The sequence below is a fragment of the Struthio camelus genome, chromosome 1 (genome assembly GCF_040807025.1).
Source record: "Struthio camelus isolate bStrCam1 chromosome 1, bStrCam1.hap1, whole genome shotgun sequence".
Lineage (NCBI taxonomy): Eukaryota > Metazoa > Chordata > Aves > Struthioniformes > Struthionidae > Struthio > Struthio camelus.
In genome coordinates this window covers 14,542,689-14,559,605 of record NC_090942.1, presented here as the reverse complement: position 1 = coordinate 14,559,605, position 16,917 = coordinate 14,542,689, and the positions used below count along the sequence as shown (strand labels likewise).

Genomic DNA, 16,917 nt, shown 5'->3' with positions numbered 1-16,917 from the left:
GGAAAGGGAAAAGCTCTTGGTCCGGCCTGCATGCAAGTTATTTAAAATGCCTGTAAAAGACAGGAAAGGCAGGGAAATAGAACTGTGTTTTTCAGCTGGCATCATTCATTTTTTTTTCCCCCTGACAATGCAATGAAGACAAAGTTCATTTTTCTTCTCTTATTTAATTAGCTGTGTCCTGTTTTTTGTTGTTGCTGTTGACAAATGTTAATTTGGTTGTAAAACATCACTTGTGAATAGTGCATATTACAGACTTAAATGCAGCCTGGAGTGAGCACCTGCCAGTCTCAGAAACGTGTATGTAACAAATTAAATCATTATGAAGGTGACAGTGTTAATTTCATTTGGGTGTAGTTTGGTCATAAAATTACTGTAAGAAACAACATGGTATAATTTGCATTAACTTGGGATCATCTGGGTGTGGAAAATGAATTGAAAGACACACAACCAATGCCCACATCCCACAGCTGACCCTGGGCAGATGACTGCAAGGCTATAAACAAAATGGTCGGGTGGTTCGGAAAAGACTGAAAAATTAAAAGACCCATGCAAAGCCTGGGTAATTCAAAATTAATTTTCATATTCTCAGGTCTTCTGAGTAGAGGGAGGGGTTGATTAGATTTTTAGAGCTATTTAAAGAGTGCACGTGGGAGAAAGCCGTAAAACAGAGGTGTGTTTTCAGCCTGGCATGTTCGCATCATTTCAGGCATTTCAGGTTCTTTTATCAGGATTAATTTTACATCCTTAACTGAGACCAGAATTCCACAAACACAGAGTAGTTGGGGCTGCTGTGGTGGCTGGTAGTTATAAACACATTTAGAACTAAATCATAGATTTTATATATACAGAATTTCAATCGTTTCACTTGTAGCCAACGCCAGCAGGGGAATCCCAGCAGTGATGCTGAACGGCCTCTCTGCTGTTTTGAATCCTGTCTGAATGTGCTATGCTTCATTAGCTGCCTTGAGAAAAGATGTACTGTTTTACGTCCAGTGCAAAAATGAAGTCACAAAACTTGGATATTTTCCCCTGTTTTTTACTCTATGTCTGTTCTGTTGTTGAGGGTTTGTCTATTTACGGTAAATAGCAGATCCGAAGTCCCAGATACGATGGCTTTAAAATGTCATTAATTAGTTGTCTTCTCCCTGCTGATATGCAATTTAGGCTATCCTCAGTAATCGCAAATTGGCTTCAAAATCCAGGGTTGGACTGTATGTGTCATGTTACTATGTGGTAGCAGAGCGCTACCACAGCATCAGGAACTTGGAAATATTTATTATGATGCCAAAGTGGTGTGATTAAATAATCAGCTTACAAATCATCACGCTTATGAACAGCTAGCAGCCTTATAATGAAAGTGTTTATAAATATTATGGCAGTGTTGCAGGAAAATCAAATCCTTATGAAGGAGCATGCTGCCAGTTTAACATTATGGATGATCACAGGACAGTGTTCAAGCCAGAGGTCTGACCTGTTCTTATTTTTGATTATAGATGTAGGTTTAAATTACTGTTTTCCTAGACCCAGTTTGTTTTGATTCCTAGTCATGGTTCAATGATTGCAGAATAAATCTCTTCCTGTCACAAATTTTAAAGCCTATTTCACCTCTCCAATCTTTAGATTTGTTATTCTGTCTCTTTTTCTATTTGAGTACCATTCTGTCCCTGCTTGAAATGGCTTTTGAAATCTCTCTTCCTATTTCTGATTCCATTATTACTTTAAAATACTAAGTCAAGAAGAGCTGATTTTGCAAAATGTAGTAAATCAACAACAGTGACAGCTACTGGTTTACTTCCTTGACCTTTCTCTCCTTTCCTGACTCCCAGTAGCTGTCTGTTACTGCAAACAGAGGTTTTTTAGTGCCGGCTGCCTATATTTGTCTTGAGAATTTACCACTGGCAAAATCCTGGAAAGATTTATAGCTTCGGAGATGTTGCAAGCAGAGGAAAATAGCTGCTCAGAACTCCTAAGCATCCTAGAAAAAGTAGGTTTCCCTCTGCGTATCTGAACTTAGTAATCTTCCGCAGAACTTTACAGAAAGTTCTTAGATTTTTTTTTCCTAAGGCTTTAAAGGAATAAATCACAACGCAATCTCTTTTAATTCTATGTGAACACCTCTTCTGTGATATCTGATACATTTAATTTCTTGGTGATATGAGCCAGTGAACATTGATAAAGTGTTTCATTTATAAATTAGAATTTGCACAACATAATTAATTGCATGTAAACTAATATAATAGCTACTCATAACTCAAGTCAGAAAGCACTATATTATTTGGCATGATAAATGTGATACCTAATACTGAATTGATCCTGTCAGAATGCACATAGAGAAGTGAATATAATATTAAAGGAGGTATGGAAAAGCAGCTTCCCTGCTAAAGAACTAAAATTGTCTATTAGGAATTTTCTGAAGGGAAGAAAACTGCATTTTCAGTAGCCATTCTGCATAGATTGTGCCAAATTTTCGGATGGCTTTTAAAGTTGTTGTTTAACATGATTGAGAAGCCTTTGGAATCTGTCCTGCTGCATCTGTCTTGGTTCACAGATCATTAATAGCTGTGATAAATTTCTTAAATTTCCATGTGCCTTCCTAAGGCACCATGTATTCTTGTTTTTAGATTATCTTCAGTGCATTTGGATGAAGATCATGTTCATTAACATTTGTAAGAAGTTCCCCTCTTTATGTAATATGTATGTACAAAACAAACAAAACACACCAAAAACTCCTGCCCAAACAAGCGACTTCCTGAACACCTTTCAAGCTTTCCGCACAAATGCTGTGTCAGCACGTGGAAGGGGGTGGAGGCCGACCTGAGAGGAGGGCTGGGGTTTGGGGCAGCGCTGGGTTCCTTCTGGCACAGGCAGCCTCTTCGGGAAACTATAGCCCGAGTTTCCCGAGGTCCGTAGTGCTGCCTTCTCTGCTGGGCATCTGCTAAGTCCTGATCTTCTCTGACGTGAAAGACAGACACAAGTACAGGTGACTGGTGGAACCATAACTGTGGTAGCAATACTGACCTATTTTCAACGTCATATTATGCATGCCCTGTTTATTCAGAGAGACTGCTGGAGTCAATACCCTACGACTTTGTTTTTAACCTGTGATACCTCGAATCTTTTTCTCTCCGTTACTCTCCTATTCTGATGCCACTGATTCTGATTCCCTATCATCTAGGAATTTGTTAATCAGAATATACATTTGATTATGCATATACATTCTGAATATACGTTTGCAAAAATATGGAAATTCTTCTGAAAGTCTCCAAAGACAGAAAAGCCTGTACAGGAAACTGAGAGATACTGTTCATTCTATGTCTCTGTAGTAATAAGTCAGAAAGCACTCATTTTTAGGACTAGTTTTTGTTCTGTCATGCAGTAATGCACGGGACAATGGCAGAGTTCAGACATGAATGAGAGATATCTCCACTTTCTCATGTTTGTCTACTTGTTTTCCAGAAAGTAGTAGATAATTAAAGAGAGCAGGAATACCTGAGAAGGGAAGAAACTGCACTTTCACTGTGTCACTCAGGGAAGCTAGGCAGAAATTGTACTGTGTATCATTACAAAATGTAGACATAATAGTTCTTTTAATACTGCCGTAGTTATTGGGCAGCTAGGGGAATGTAGCACTTGTCGGGAAGTCAGCAAGTCTAATCTTTACTTAGGTGATGGCTTTTTCAGGAAATGACTGTTTTATGACCATAAGCTCAAATTTTTATCTGTTTTGATTATTTCCACTTTTTCTTCGTTCTTGCCCACTGTTTGGTTTCTTCTCCGTCAGCTATCCAAGGGGTGCAGGAGGTGGGGATCCATGTAGGAGCATTCAAGTCCTCTAGGTGCTCTGCCGGGAGCTTTCTCCACGCGGATCCCTGGCTGGGCTCGGTAGCAGAGGCCCAGGAGCCCTACTAGGCATGGGGCTTATTCTGGGGCTGAATTTGCTCAGCCATTTGGCTTCTCTGTGGCATATCTACTGTACGACGTGGTGAATGGGTGCGGATCACAGACTTCCTGCCCCGGGGCACATTTGAGGGAAGAGACCATTGCTGCTCTCACAGGAAATGAGGTGACTTCTTGGTGCGCAGGGTCTAACTCAGGAGGACAACCTCATGGGCTTGAAATCTAGGCTGCAGGCGTCGCTGGCAGCAATATCGGGTCAATTTAATTAGGATGCTTGGTGTCACTGTTCTTCTAATTAGAAGACTTTTTTTGGCTAGTGTAAACTTACTGTCTGGCCTTTTTTCTTTTTGTATTTTGATCTCATGCTGCCGTTGTCTTTCATCTCAGACATTTTCTCTTCCTGGATCAAGTCTCTAAAATATGCTTATAGTGGCAAATAGTATCTTTTCCAGGTCTTCTTTTATGACCACAGATGACCCAAACTTTGAGTCTCCTTTGTTTTCTCTTTGCTTCTTTCATGAACAGTTGCAATAGCATTTCAGCCCTTCAACAAAATAAATAGATTGGGCAGTGTTATTAGGCAGTGCTTCTGTCTTGTTTGTTATGTAGTAGTATCACAAACTCCGACATCTGAACTGAATTGAAAAGTATTTTGGAATAATACGGTTAATGAGTTATTACCTCTTTCACAACACACTAGTGCAATTTGTCTTATAACATTTTCAGGAAAACTGTCCCGATTTGAACTGTTGAAAAACAGGGGGCATGCAAAGGGTGAAAGAAAGGCATCAAAGGAAGGCACCATGCTGAATCCAGGGAGCTGCTCAGTGTATTCTGTCCGGTTTCTAGGTCCTGATAGATGTCAACAGTTTGTGGCTATGAGTACAAAATTTCATTGCATATATTATACAGTATCGTCAAGTTTTTGTTTGCTTTGCTGTTAAAGATTTAGATTCTGTTGTTCCCTCTCAGTTTTTCATTTTATTATTTTAGGTCAAATTACTATTATTTTTATTATTTACTTAGGATTATTTTTGATTCTTGTTCTGTGTGAGAAACAATTGAAAGCATTCTGTTTATACAGATTTACAAGAAGCTGGCAATAGGGTTTGGGTTTTTTTTCTTAATCTCCTAAATACTGGTCAAGCAGCAGTGCTTGAAGTAAATGCTGCTTTTGCAGACATTAATACAGTGAAAGAAAAAAATTTCTGGCTATGACATATGATGAGATATCAATAATCAAAATGGCATAACAGAAATGTCCATGACCACTCAACCTGAAAGGTCTGGAAATTAATAGTTTTATGCACTGGAGACCTAGGTATCCAGAGAACTTCCATGTTTTCAAAAAAGTGTGATAAATGTATTGTTTTGCTGATCTAACACAATATCTCTGTTGTTTGCTTTTCTTCCTGCAGACCACCACTGGCCTTAACACAACTACTGCATCTGTCCTTCAGTTTTCCCTTGGTAAGTTTACCTCACCCTTACAGCTAAGAAAGTGTAAAAGTCATTGCTGCAATGGAAAGTGACCCTCAGTTTTAAGCTTACCTTTCTGGTCAATGTTCTACGTGACACGAGGGATTAAAGAAATCTTTTCAAAACGGCAGCACACTTATTCATCTCTTGATGGTGTATAGAACTCCTAATCTAAACTTTAGAAAGGAACAAATTCAGCGGATAGTCTGATGATGGGAGTTGTTGTCATGGGGTTATTTTTTTGCATTTATTTTGTAACCTAAAGGATAGAATTGTAATGACTTGCTCTTTCTTTAAAGTGTGATTACTGTTTCTAAAAACTGAATTAGCAAAAATGGATTTTTCTTTTTTAACATTTTAAACCTTTGGTATCTTCCAAGTTGCAGCTGGATAGTGCTATTTTTAACACATCTATGCAAACAGAATAGCTAGGGCAGACCAAAACTAAACGCTATTTAGTTCATATGATCAACAATAAGTTTCTGTACTGTATTACTTAAAATATCTGCTATAAATTATAACATATTTTCATTGTGCAGTTTTGGCTTGGGCTGAGAGGCATATTAGGAAAACATTTAATTTCTTAGATCATATCTCAGTGAAAAAAATTTGAAGGAAAAATCCTTTTATGTGACAAATAGATCGATAAAAAAGCAAGCAAGGAATTTTGCCTTCTTCCTCCATGGACTCCTAGAAATGTATTTCCAAATCAGATTCTCATTTTTTAAAAAGTAATTCTCCCAAAGTATCTCAGCAGAGGTGTGATTAAAGTCTGGAAATCTCAGTTGGAAATGAGAGCTCTCAGTTAGAATGGCACACCTCTAACAGCTTGCTTTTTTAATGGATCTAAAATCAGAATCCCAGAAGGCTCAGAAATATGTCAGTTAAATTTGTTTTTACCTGAAGTTACTCATTTGATTTTCTATTTGATGTCATCTTTACTTGTCACCCTGCAATTGATTGCATTGTAATTAGTTTTAAGGATTGGCTTCTGTATTGTCATCGCACCTGGGCTGTAGCCAAGGATCTGTGACTTCTGGTGCTGCAAGTCTGGGGTGAGGAAGGAATTTGGCTTTTCAGAAAAAAAGTGCAAAAAATCTGATATGGGTTTTTTTCACAGTGACCCAGAGTTATTAATAGCAGTGTAACTTGGATGGCTGGATAGGTAAGTGTTAGCTGTCATAGCTTTGCAGCTGGTGTCTACTGCAGCTGAACTGATGAAGGGTGCAGGCTTCCAGAAGCGTATAGGACTTAAAATTTCACTGGTGTCCTTGGTACCTACCATTTGGGGAAGGTTGAAGAAAAAGAATGGGATGAGTAGCAAATATGCCATATGGCATGAATCACGATTATATGGTAAGTATACTTTAATCTGTACCAGCAGTAGGAATGAGTAAAATGCCTGGTATGATAAAGCAAGAGAGAGGTGAGGTGGGTGCATGTCTGAGTAAATCAAATTTCGGCCTGACGTTCAAAATGTATCACATTTCCCTGTGTGCCTAGGTTGGGCTGGAAATACAGTGCAGATCGGTTTTGTAACTGATAAAAAATGGAGTGAGCCAGGGGAGACTGCTGCTGACCTCAGCAGTACTCGGCTTTAGAGTCATAAATCTAAACTAGATATTTGCCAATTTCTGACTTATTCCCAAATGTCCAGTTTAATCATAAGCCTATTTAGAGATTCATCCAATAAGACTGCCTTTTTTTAAAGAATGTTTAATGCTTTCTGTCTACTTCTGAACAGCTTAAGCTATAATCTTTCGGGGGTACCTTTATATGAAACCTGTGACCTAGCTGTAGCCACAGCTAAAGTGCACATCCTTCGCTTTCTCTCACCACTAGCTGTCGATGGAACGTTTGTGGCTGCAGCTAGATGCCCAGATGAGGACTGGGAAAAGAAGCATGAAATGGTCCTGATTTCATCAGACATCCCAAATCCTTTTAAACTGTATGGTCAGGAAGGATCATATCCTAGTGAATTTTTCATTAGGTGATATTCTAAGTAGCTTCCTTAATGTACCACCATTTGGTAGCCTTGCCCTTTGAAGGTTTATAAGGTTGAAAAGGAGAAGCACTGAGGATGAAGGCTTAATTAGGATGAAAAGGTAATGAGTAAGGTGTATTCAGCACATAGGATGACATTAATGTGCGGTAGCCTTTCCAAATAAGAGCAGTCGTCTGCCACGCTGCATTCACCCTGAGCCACTTGGAGCCGGTGGCACTGCCTTTTGATCCAGGGCTGGGTGGTGTTTATATTAATGCACCGTCTGCCCAAGTGTGCAGAAAATTTCAGCTATTTCAGCTGTCCTAATCATCCGTGACTATATTTCTCCAAGACCAAGCACTGATAACATAAAAGACACAGTTTAGCAACTTCCTTAATGTCCAACAGGATTGTTAACTGAAATATTTAAAGCAATACCCGTGGACTTTCTCAGACCAGAACATCTAATTCAACAGTCTGGGTTTGCTGAATATTGCGCAGACGCCTCTGGACTCAGCTGCTGTACAACATTAGTCTGATTCATTAGCTAAAATATTCTCTATTTCTCACTCCAAAGCTCAGACTCTTCCCCTTAGCTACATCCCTGAACTTCTGCAGAGCGTGATCTGCCATTCCCATAGGCCGGTATGATGGAAGGTGATTCACAGTAATGAGAGATTAATGACAGAGCTAAACCAGACAAGAAAGAGACCCCTGGAATCCCATAAAGGGGGGAGAAAAGGCTTTAAGGGAGGGATGCCGAGGCGTGAGTTTTGCAAGAGGCACTGCTCGTGCACTGTCCCCTGGGTGTCCTCATCGAAGCACACGCTCCCGGGGCTGTGCTGGATGGGGCTGTCGGCGCTCTGCGTGGGGCCGTTGGCCTTGGCAGGCACCTTCACTTCCCCTTCCTCTGCAGTGCGGCCGAGTCAAAAAGCTGAAGCTGAAGCCCAAGGCGCTGTGCTGAGTACGAACGCTCAGCCTGGCCTACAGGGCAGGTGCTCCTCGGGCTGTGCATGTAGCAACATGAAAATAGTGTAAAAAATAATGTAAAATATTACATTGCCTTGAAAAACTTGTTCCATCGTGCTCTCCTTGTATCTTAGTATTTCTAGATCACTTCTGGCAATTGAACGGTACGTTTAAATTGGAATAACTTGATAAGAAAAATTCGTGTTCTTCAGCTTTCTTTATGAAAACATTTGAACGCTCCTCTGAGAACAAGATGAGTTTGACAGTAGTATGCAGTGGACAAATGTAAGATGTCTGTAGGCAAGACTCTACTTTAGATTTGCTTTCCCTTCGCCTTACTGCTACCGTCACTGTTATTATTAGAGCATGTTAATCATTCTTTTGTTCCCCAGTTTGCTGGCAGTCTAAAAACGCAAAAAAAAAAAAACCCACTATTTTATATCAAACCAGAATTGATATTTTTGTGGGCTTTTTTTAGTTAAAAAATTTTTTTTTGAGATGGAATACATCTTTTGGCATTTTAGCTACTTTTTTAACGGAACGAGAAAACAGTCTTGCAAATAAAGGGCTGGCCAAAGATCTAGAAGTTTTCTTTGCCTTATTTCTTATAAAGACCATGGGTTTAGACTCCCCCTTCCAGAAAATCATCCCTACTGTCATGGCAAAGAACTTGTGGGAAAGAAGGGTACCAAAATCTGAGTCTACTTTAGATCAATCATTAGTCATTAGTTTCACTCACCCTCAAAACTATCTTTCTAGCAAAAAAGTGATTTGCAATTTCTTATTCTCTTTTATTCTAATCGTAAACCATGTTTCCCTAATTGATTTTAGCTGAGTTATGGTCATTTCATGTGTGTAACATTGGTTTTAGTTTAACTCAAAAGAGAATTTGAAATGAAATGCAAAATGTGCCAAGTAACATAGAGCTAAAGCAAAAAATAATAATTTGCATGAGCTCTTGAGAATGAAACCTCTTAGCAGCTCACTGTTATCAGGTCTGTGCATGACTTCTGATACAAATAACATATTTTGACAAAGATTATTTTCTCGCTTATTCATTGGGATCTTACAATCAGTCTTGCTGGATTTACTATGTTTGTATAAGCATCATTTAATTATCCTATAAAAGACTGCAGTGAACTTAAGAGACAGCTAATGTAAAAAGGAAATTTTAAAAAAATATAAAATCTTATTTAGAAGTCAGGAAATGGAAGTTTAGACTTGAAGTCCCTCAGTGCGCGTGCACATAACTTATCAGGAAAGAAGTTAGCTGTCATCTTTTGTTTTATGCTTAATGCAGTCCTCTGAACCTCCTTTCTGTCAGCTCAGTGAAGTGATTATGGCAGAATTTCTGGCGTGCAGAAAAGGACGTACAGAAAGTCTTTACCAACTACATGTTTGTCCAGGACTTGCCACAGTTCTTTAAACTCCTAATTTGAAATGGCAAGACCACAGGATACTTGAAAAAATTGCAGTGTACGCTCACCATGACGAATGAAGCACTTTGCAAGAGACGGGGTATGATGCAGAGAAATTTTGCCTGCAATTACTTTAGTGATAAAGCCATGTCCCCAAAGATCTGGTAATCACTGAGAGCATTACTGATCTGGCAAAGAAAGTACTGCTATCTGAGAGGATTATTAACTGTGATTTTGAGTGATTTGAAGATGCAGGATTAATGAGCAAAGGTGATCTTCAGTGGCTCAACAACCAGCAGTCTTGAGACTGGAAATACTTTACATATTTTTGCTGCATGGATCAAGTGTTTAATCCCCGCTGTAGCCAGACAGAAGCCAGAAAGAAGCAAAACATGCTACTAGCCCATCAATCTTCATTAGAAAAATGCAGTTTTCAGTGTGGGGTTTTAGTAGTAGGGTTTAATCTAGGACAGTACTTCATGATTTTTGCCAGATGGACTCTGCTTGTCCTCTCAGAAAAAAAACAGTAGGTATTATCCAAAAGTCAGGTCACCCAAGTTATGACTTGCACGCTGATCTGCAGTGTGAGTCATTTGGACTTTTCTGGTAATGTGAGAATGGATCCTTTCTCTTGCTGCTCCTGGGTTAGCTTCTTTCACGTTGTTCAGCCACTGCTCTGCCGTATGTTGCTGTTGCTCCTTCAATTGTCCCAGTTTATTTTGTCCAAACATCCGTCATATGACCAAGTTTACTGATAAAAATTTATATTATAAAGATTACTATAAATATGTAATGATATAAATATATATATTATATGAATATAATATAAAATGCATTTGCAAATTTATATGATGGTATTTAATAGAGATAAAACCTTTGGGGCTCCCAAGGATAAAATATATTTTATTAAAACAACTATTGGTACCTGCAGCACCTCAAGCTCTCTTAATGTCTTTCCAATGGAACTCTGTAGCAATGTAAATAAGTGTATCTGTTACTACTAATAAGGTTAAAATATTTTTGAAAGAAGATGGTTATTGGTATTCAGCTATTTAGGACTTTTTGGTAAGGATGGATCCCTACTAATTCAGGGTGCGGATACAATTACTCAAGCGTTCATTTTTTCACTGGTACCCTCTTTCTTCCTAGTCTCTGTGTTCCCCAGCAGGCAATATAAGGTTAAACTTTCTGGTTTTGCATACTTAAATATTTCATTGAGAAACTCATCATACAGTCACTAACATCAAGTAACAAAACTAGTAGTGTCTGCAGTTTTGCTCAACACTCTTCCTACTCTTGCAACTTTATTTTCTGCTGGAGTAATCACCCCGGCTATCACTGCATTTCTTGAGCTTTGTCAATCTATCAGACCATTGTCTGTCCTTAGCTGAAGAGTAATTGTGTTATCTCTGGCGATTTTTCTATTTATAGTATCATTCTTTTTTAAAAGAAAAGGTGCATATGCAATGCACATATCAAGAACTCCCAAGTGGTTTAGTGTATTTACAGTCAATTTTTAACACTTGCTAATTTCACAGTTCTTTGCAAGTTTAATTGGGGAAATTATTTTAAATCTGCTATTGATTGCTTTTGATTAGCATATGAGTAAAGGTCATTGCTTTGGATGCAAGTCTTTGCCATAATGGTTCTGAAAGGATTTTCTTGTCATGGCCTGCCTTGCCCTAAGACGTCAGGTTAGCACATCATTAACCCAGTAGCCTCTATTACTCTTTCTGAACCACTGAGGTCACTAGGGTCAAGACAGGAGCTCTTTTTCTCAGCAAATCCGTGTGCTAAGGATTTCCACGATGTTTGCTGAAGACAAAGCACTGATATTGTTCACTGCTTAATTGCTTACTTTGTTATTGTTTATTTTTATTAGTAGTATTTTAGTGGAAAAAAATGCAGCTTTTTCAGGCTTAGGGTCTTTTCTTCATTTTTTTTAGTGGCAGTTTGACCTTATTGCCAGCATGAGTCTCACAGAGTTGAATTATAAAATGTAATTGATAATAGACATACTTCTTTTTTGCCGTGATACATATTCAGACTACCCAAATTTTATTGTTATTATTATAAACAGAATCTCCAAATGTGCCCTTTGGATTAGTCCTTACCTGCCAAGATTTTATGCTTCAGAAAATACATTTGCTCCCCTGTTAACCTCAGCAAATAAAAGAACATAATGGACAAAAATGGCCTCTCTATGTAAAGGGTGCTGCTGGTTCACCGAACCCATGTATTTCTTTGGAGGAAATGGCCTTCTCTCCAGCCTGTCAGCTGGAGTAGCGTCTGGAGGGCTCCGCAGAGCATCTGTGCGGGAAGGGGATTCCTTCCCTCCCCGCCCTGACACATTCCTGCACCGCTTGGCTCAGCAGCCTGAACAATAACGAACACGTTTGGCCCCATGTAACAGTCTGAAGATATTTATCATTTATATTTTTCTCATGTTTATTTAATTCAGTTAAATGGCAGCTGTCACACTGAATGCTGCTTTTGTGTCATCTATTCATCCTCTGCTTATATTCAGACCATTCAATAGAAATTCATACATCCGAACACGTTCAGTTCAATATGCCTTAGCTTTGACTCAGAGGAACCATAGCTAGTGATTGGCTCTTAATTTGCATTTTGTTTAGTTGGTTTTACAGTTAGCAGAAGATGTCAAATGTCTGACAAATTCTGTAGTGGCCATTTTATGGGGTAGCACAGGACTTGCCCTCAGCAGAACTGGACAGAGATGAGCAGTTTCCTTCAGAATTGCTGTGAAATTTTGCTCGCATGTCTCTAGAGAAATAATGAAGTGAAAAATAAGCCCCTTCTGAAGGCATCATGGAAGAGTGTTTGACCTTTTCAATCCCTCACTTCCTTGCTCTTTGGATGGAAAAAGCCTCACGGCAGAATCTGTAGTGCCGAAAGTTTGGGGCATGATGAGCCACCTCCTTCACTTTAGTCATCTGCATGGGTGATTTATTTCCTTCAGTCGCCCGGATTTCTCCTACTCTGATGCTCTCCAGGAAGCACCCGTCTTGCTGTGCATGTACGGGACGTTCATGTGGTCAGGTTTACGGTGGTATAAACAGGGAAAGAGGCCAAGAATCCCCCAAGGAACACAGTGATCGAAGGGAGATGGCTGCTACCGTCACCAGGACAATCTTCTGCCTTGCTGGGCACAGGACAGATAGATTATCTTGCATTAGGCAGATGTGGGAGCACTCTTGGGCTAGCACGAAGTTTTAAAAAAAATGTCATTGCCGTGAAGCTGTCTAATAAAAACGTGTCAGAACCCTGTCTAAACTGAGTTTAAGTAGTGCATAAAATTAGATTTTAAACTAGGTAATCTAATGAGTATAGTTTGGGTTAAGGTCCCTACGAAATCAAGATCGTGAAATGAAACTTGATTGTTGCTATATTGTGAGCCAGATCCCACTAAGAACCAAGAACAGAGTACTGAGTGTATATGAAACTCTAGGTTGTTTTGTCCTAATTTCTCTCCTATAGATTTGGGAAGAACTTGAGAATTTGATAGAATTCAATGTAAAAGTTGCTGTAATTTGTCATTCTGCTTTTCTTCTACTAACTTCATTTTACTTCCGCCTGATAAAACAATACTAAGTTTTTTTGACTCTCCACCCAAAATGTCTTTTGCTATTGCCCAACATGAAACCTACTAGTTTTCCCCGCTGTGGCAGAGAAGTGCTTTGCATAGATATATGGGTTATAAATGGCTTTTAATGTGAAAGAGTAAGACAGGTAAGTAACATCATCTAACACACTTCACATAGCATGACTGGAAATGTTAGGTGGTGTTTATTGATTTTGCTGAGTTTTACAGGAGGGGTCTGCCTAGATACGTAGATTGAAGCCAGGGTTTAAAGTTAATGCCGTGTTTGAAAGACATTTTAATGGCCTTGTAGTGAAGTGATTTGTGTTGTTTTGGCTAGTCCAAGGTTACAATGAAATACTGTCTTTATTACTTCTACACCTGAACTTCTCTGCCACTGTTAGGAATTAAATTGTGAGTGTTACAGATTTACTGTATGGAGAAAAGCAGAAAAGATAAAGAGAGACAAATGGCAGGATGCTGTTTTAAGGTAGGTGGTGAATCACCTCCCTGTGGTAGAAAGCAGACCATTATGGAATTGGGTGCTGAAAATAATAAATACTGGATTATAGGCTGACTTTTGTCTTAATCCTGCTCATATCGTTGTACTAGGATAACACTTTTGTATGATTAAAATTGTCCATTTTTGAATTAACTAAAACAACAAAGCATCTGCAGCTCTCAGGGGTAAAAAGAGAAGCCCCTAACTCAGCAAAATGCTCCTGGGTCTTTCTCTAATGGGATGGGGGGCCAGGGGGGGAGAGATTTCCATGAGAGCAAGAGCAGATAAAAATAGAGAAAGCCCATCAGGCATTGCAAAAGAAAGCTTTCATCCAACCAGTAATTATCTACCTACATATAAAGCTAAAGGCAGGCAATCTGTTTTATAGGGTTTCAGAAAAGAGAAAGACGTTAGCTTGAGACTCAGCTTGAGGAAAAAACATTTCCCAGATTTTCTTGGTGACAGGGAATTTCATTAAAGCAAGGCAAGGAAACTGTTCTAAGGTCTTGATAGTAACGATTTTACACTGTAATTATTGGGAGCAATGTATCTTTTCTATACAGCTTCTCTAGTATGGGCTAACTACAGGGGTCTGAATAAAAAATCATTTACCTTCCTGCCGTATTTAATACCCTTTTCTTATGGTGCCCTTTTTCTTGACTATTGGCCTCTACAGCTGACCCAGACTGCTAAACGGAGTTAAACAAAAGACCTCTTTCTACTTATGGATCTGTATTACTGTACGGCTTAAGTGAACTACTTTAAGACTGTACAATTTAAATTTTGCCCTGCTTCTTCAAAAAGGGACCCTCTCGCTTAGAGGGTCTCTAAATATAGGATCTGGCATTGAGCATTTAATGGCAATAGCATTCAAGCACACAATAATGACATACAAGTAGAAAGTGCTTACTTAGCGTAGGGCTTACTGCTTGGTCAGTCACTCAAGAACCACTGTATGAGTATTTCTGAGGAGTAAATAAAATTATTTTTTCAAAAGCTGTAATTAGTGTGTGTCAATTACACACATACTTGTTACGTCTGGAATTGACAAGTTTGCTCACTTTGCCTTCAGCAGGGTACCCTATGCAATATTAGTGCATTAAAGAGCACGGCTAAATTTAGAAGCGTCATTTAATTATTCATCTGGCAACAGACGCATCACCCAAGTACATACCTGCTGGCTGTATCTCAGAAAGACACACTATAAATAGCTGAGCGTGTTTACATCAGAATACATTGGAAATTGCCGTAATGGAAAACAGGGTTTTCTGCCGTGTTTAGTTTTCTCTCCTTAATATTCTGTGCACAAAAGGCAATATAAATTGTGATCTGATCTTGTTCATTAGAAGAGTACAAATACAAATTTGTATGAAGGCAGGAAGCACATCATATCTTTGAATATAAATAGACTATAAGGAAGTTGAGCAGGATAAGTATTTCCTCAGCCTTCACTTCTCATCGAGGGTGCGTTTGCTGTTGGCTGGAAGCAGGGACCGATTTAGGTGGGAAGGGGCCGCTGGAGGTCATCTGCGCCAGCGCTCACCTTCCCGGCTCAGATCCAGGTGGGGTCAGGGTGCTCAGGCCCCGTCCCGTCACGTTTTGGCTTTCTCCCAGGATGGAGATCCCCTGGAGGTCCTCTCCAGGTGGAGCAAAACCGCTTGGTCGGTCTCTCCGTACCTCTGCTCATCTTGGAGGCCGTGGGGCTCGCAGTGGCACCTCGGTGTCATCCATGTCCTGGGGGGGGGCCCAAGCTGAATAAATCTCATTGCGTGTGGTCTCCCTAGCGCTGAAGAAGGAGGTGCCGTCACTTCCCACGAGCCGCTGCCCACAGTTGGCTTACACAGCCCAGGGCTGGCCTTCGTCACTGCAAGGTCGTGCAGCGGACTTTCAGCCAGCAAAAAAGAGGATTTTTTTATACTAAACATGTCAAGGATATAAAGAATCACATCAAGGGTATAAAGTCCTTCGGATTAATTTTTATCAAATGTCTTTACTAATTAGTCTTCTAATCTTTCACAGTTTTGTGACAGAAGGCTTTTATGCTGTTTGTCAACTTTTAGTTGAGGCATAGCAACTCAGTATTTCCGAAATAGAGCTCCAGTCTAAAGCTGTCAGTGGAGCCAAAGTTAGCTGCGCTCTGAAATCTGCTGAAAATAAAGAGTTAAGACTTTGCATTTCAAAATTCAGGATACTCCCTAAAGTTAGAGTAGATCTCATTATTACTAAGGGCAAACACCATTGAAATTTTTATTTTCTAAGATGTGTTGGGTATTTATTTCAGAGTGTATATCAGAACATGCACAGGGCAGAGGTAGTCAAAATCCTCTTCCTGTATGTGGATGTGTGTGTGGTGGGGGAAGCCAGCAGTAAAAGTACTTAATATTTTTCCGTACAACTGTAGGCTAAAATTACAAAATAGAGCACAGTCAAATTTGCACCCCCAGTGTTTCTGGGAGATACTTCAGAATATTTTTTAGAAGAATAATGCACAGAAATTGAGACCTTTTAAATAGGTCAATTGATCTTGGGAAAGAAAATATCTTTGTTTTGAAAAAGTTTTGAAACTTTATGGTAATAACCGGCTGTGAGAGCCAAGCAAGCCTTTCTTGTTTAAAAAAGTTTTATTAATGTCCATCATTTTTCCTTTACTTACAGGAAAGAAGTTAAAGGGTAATTTAAAGCAATGACGGTCCCTTTGAATTCCTTTTTCAATGTTTTTTAATTTAAAGATTTTCACACTGAAAATGATTATTTGTACCCCAAACTTGTTCTGTAAGATACATTTTTTACAAAAAAGTCTAAAAATCTAAAGTGTATTTTAATTAAAAATCACATTTGTTACTTAATTCAGTGGCTTCAAGGAAAAATTAAAATATTGTCAGCAGCTTCTCTTGAGGAAGTTTTCAGTGAGAGTATGGCATGAACAGTGAGTTGCACATTTTTGTCCCAGTGCTTCTAGTGCATCCAGGGCAAAATAGTGTATCTTTTAACCAGGTTAAAATCATCTGGTTCTTGACTGGAAGCCAATATAAACATATACCTAGAAAAAATGAGGCTCCAGAGATTG

The 16,917-nt window shown here is 39.2% G+C and overlaps 1 protein-coding gene across 1 annotated transcript in view; it reads left to right on the top strand.

The window, feature by feature from the left end:
• The window catches only part of RELN (reelin), a 294,455-nt gene that overhangs the window by 138,753 nt on the left and 138,785 nt on the right, over positions 1–16,917 (top strand). The window contains exon 8 of the mRNA XM_068931206.1: positions 5,316–5,367. Within this exon, the coding sequence (XP_068787307.1) occupies positions 5,316–5,367 (52 nt within the window). The remainder of the gene's footprint in view (positions 1–5,315; positions 5,368–16,917) is intronic.